This window comes from Arachis ipaensis, chromosome B10, assembly GCF_000816755.2.
Source record: "Arachis ipaensis cultivar K30076 chromosome B10, Araip1.1, whole genome shotgun sequence".
In the NCBI taxonomy this organism is placed as follows: Eukaryota; Viridiplantae; Streptophyta; class Magnoliopsida; order Fabales; family Fabaceae; genus Arachis; species Arachis ipaensis.
This window is the reverse complement of record NC_029794.2, coordinates 21,125,352-21,128,302: the sequence shown is the minus strand read 5'-3', so window position 1 is coordinate 21,128,302 and position 2,951 is coordinate 21,125,352. Positions and strand designations below refer to the sequence as shown.

General features: G+C 30.9%; 1 protein-coding gene across 1 annotated transcript in view; it reads right to left on the bottom strand.

Moving 5' to 3' along the window:
• The window catches only part of LOC107620323 (protein UPSTREAM OF FLC), a 3,450-nt gene extending 882 nt beyond the window's left edge, over window positions 1-2,568 (bottom strand). Inside the window, exons 1-4 of the mRNA XM_021114490.1 lie at window positions 2,307-2,568; window positions 2,176-2,220; window positions 1,470-1,786; window positions 87-583 (exon numbers count right to left, since the gene is read on the bottom strand). Of these exons, the coding sequence (XP_020970149.1) occupies window positions 87-583; window positions 1,470-1,786; window positions 2,176-2,220; window positions 2,307-2,535 (1,088 nt within the window). The 5' untranslated portion in view covers window positions 2,536-2,568. The remainder of the gene's footprint in view (window positions 1-86; window positions 584-1,469; window positions 1,787-2,175; window positions 2,221-2,306) is intronic.

The window sequence follows — 2,951 nt, the reverse complement described above, 5'->3', positions numbered from 1 at the left end:
TAATTTAAAAAATTGAAATTCGTAATATTTTAAATACTAATTATTATTATTATAAGTACTAAATTAGTAATTAGTAATGCACCAACCTCTCTTGGTTATAGGAATTAGACCTCTTGAGAACCGGTTGAACATCCGAACCGGTCTGGTTGGCCTTGATGGATTCAACAATGCTACCACTGAAGTATTCTTTCTCCTCCGACACCAAATTCCCAAACCTCGGGTTCTCCGACACGTACTTTATCATCTCAACCTCATCAGAAGAGTTTGACACACTCTTCTTCGTTACTCTCTCGAAACACGCGCTCCTCGAACCCGCGTTGCTCACGCGCCTTGGCTCGTTGTTGTTGTTGTCGTTGGCCTTGAAATCCGCACCCGAGCTTCCACACGCTATCAGTTGCAGCAGCACCGAGTTGCGACTCGGTGCCAATGCCGCTGACTCGTTCTTTTCTTCTAACCGTTTGGAGCATTTGTTAGGTACTTCTTGGTTCAGTTTCTCAGCTAGTGTTGTTGTTGTTGAAGAAGAAGAACCATGTGGATGGGTAGATTCATGAGAATGCTCTAACGGCTCTTTGTGTTTACTCACCTAAGTTGCACAAATATAATATCTTAAGACTCAGATACATAAATGGGTTATAAATATATGAAATTTAATTCAACAATATTTAATGTAAGCAGTGACTACACGTAGTATTATGCACGAGACAATATATTCAAACAGTACACCTATTTGCGTGAGAGTAATGATGGGCATATTCATCTTACTTATCTTTCTAACATTTAAAGAAATAAAATTTAAATATACATATTATTTTTTAAAATTATTAAAAAAAGTTTGTTTTTTTATTTAAAAATTAGGAGAAAAACTAAAAAAATGAGTTAAAATTTTTAATAATTTTTATTGTTTAAAATTATTTAAAATAAGAGAAAAATAAAAAAACAGATCAAACAAAAACATTAGCTGAATATTGGTAAAGGAAATTGGTGAAAGTTATTTCTCACATTAAACAGAATAAAAAAGGAAAAAAATTTTCAATTTCAACGACACAAGTATCTATATTTACTAAGAGATTTATTATTTTCTCTTTTTCTTTTTTTACAGTAATCCGAGCCAATATTATTATACTAATGCCCTACAGGAGGTAAAGAGTGCAATTGCAATGTTTCCTAAATATTTACTATTAAAAGTAAAGAAAAATTAAAATAAAAAATAAAAAATTTAAATTTCAAACTTTAAATATTAAATTTTGTAAACAGTCTTTAAAGATAAGTCAATAACCTGTTTCAAGATGAAAAATGATTAATTAATTAATTAATTAGAAAAAATATCTAAATTGATATATATAAACATAATCTACATTTTATTTATAAAAAAGATAATATTATTGTTAGATAGTTAGAAACAAAATTGTTTAAAAAATGATTACATATAACATATAGTATGAAGGGAAATGAGGGAATAATACAAGTACCTTTTGGGGTAGTAGTAGTTGGTGATCATCGTCGGTGGATACGCCTCTTGAGCAACGAGAGTGGGGTGTGGCGGTGGAGCTAGTAGTGTAGCTTGCTCTCTCCTCTTCTCTTTCTTCCACCAGCAAGAACTCTTCTTCTTCCTCTACTTGTTCCTCGTACTCTTCTTCGTATTCTATGCTTTCCTTCTGCCTGTGATGACTCTCATGGGGGCTGCAATTGAACGACTTGCGTTTTGGATTCATTGCCTGTTTTTTGTTGTTGTTGTTGTTGCTGCTACTAACGTGTAGCTGTTGGAATCTTTCTGCAAAGTTTATATCTGTTCATTAGCTGAAAATTATATTTCTTGTACAAAATTCATTCCAAAATATTAGTCTTGTTTTTAATATAAAAATACAATAAAAGAAAATATATATAAAAATGATCAATACAATAATAATAATAATAAAAATAAATTTTGAGAGTTAATACACAATTTATAATCAACATTGCAGCCAACATTTAATCTAAAAACAATTTGAAGTTCAATTTAAAAAATATTTAAAACTTAAATTCAACAAAAATTTATGATCAATGGGCTTTATATTGACTAAAATTAACAACTCACTATAATATTGGCTGAAATTAGCTGTTATAGTAATGATTTTTTAATAATAATAATAATAATAATAATAATAATAATAATAAAAAAGAAGAGAATATGAAATTATAGAGGGGGAGTTCCTCTCAGCGCTATGAGCCGCTCGAACACATCTTCATTTCACCAAGTAAAAATAATAAATAAATCAATCAATCAATTAAAATTAATAAAAAGGTAATTTATTAATTGAATAGAATACCTTTCAGACGGAGAGGGTCATTGGGGAAAAGGGTGATTTCAACGTAATGGGGATGCTCTAGAAGGCCATTACGGGATAAGTAGTAAACAACATGAACCCTCTTACTCTTAGTGTTAGTGTTGGCGGGCTTAAGCTTCTGCTTTGGCTGTTGCATTCTGCACATTTTAGCAAGATCTGGGGTAGTATCTCTATCTCTACCTCTATTATCTCTATGTGACGCAACATCCATTCTTCACTCTATTTTTGACTTTGTTGTTTGGTTGAGGAACAATAGATGACCCGAGAGGACCCTTACATATATACTTCCTTTTAGAATCACCACCGAATCATATCAAATTAAATAATAAATTATAAAAAGAGAAAGTCTAACGACGAGTAATTTTTGTGTTTTGTGGCCAACATTTAACCATAAAAAAAAGTGAGTGATCTCTCATCATTGGATGTAATCTCACACTGTTAAAAACACTATTGATAGCCAATTGATGGTTATAAAACACAAAAATTGCTGGCCCTAACACTTCTCAAATAAAAATACATATACTTTGCTTGAGTTGTTGTTTTTGCACATCGGATATATTTTAAATATGATATTTATTGACCTTTGATGGATATGTGTGGATTTTTAGGTCTAACCACTTCATAAAA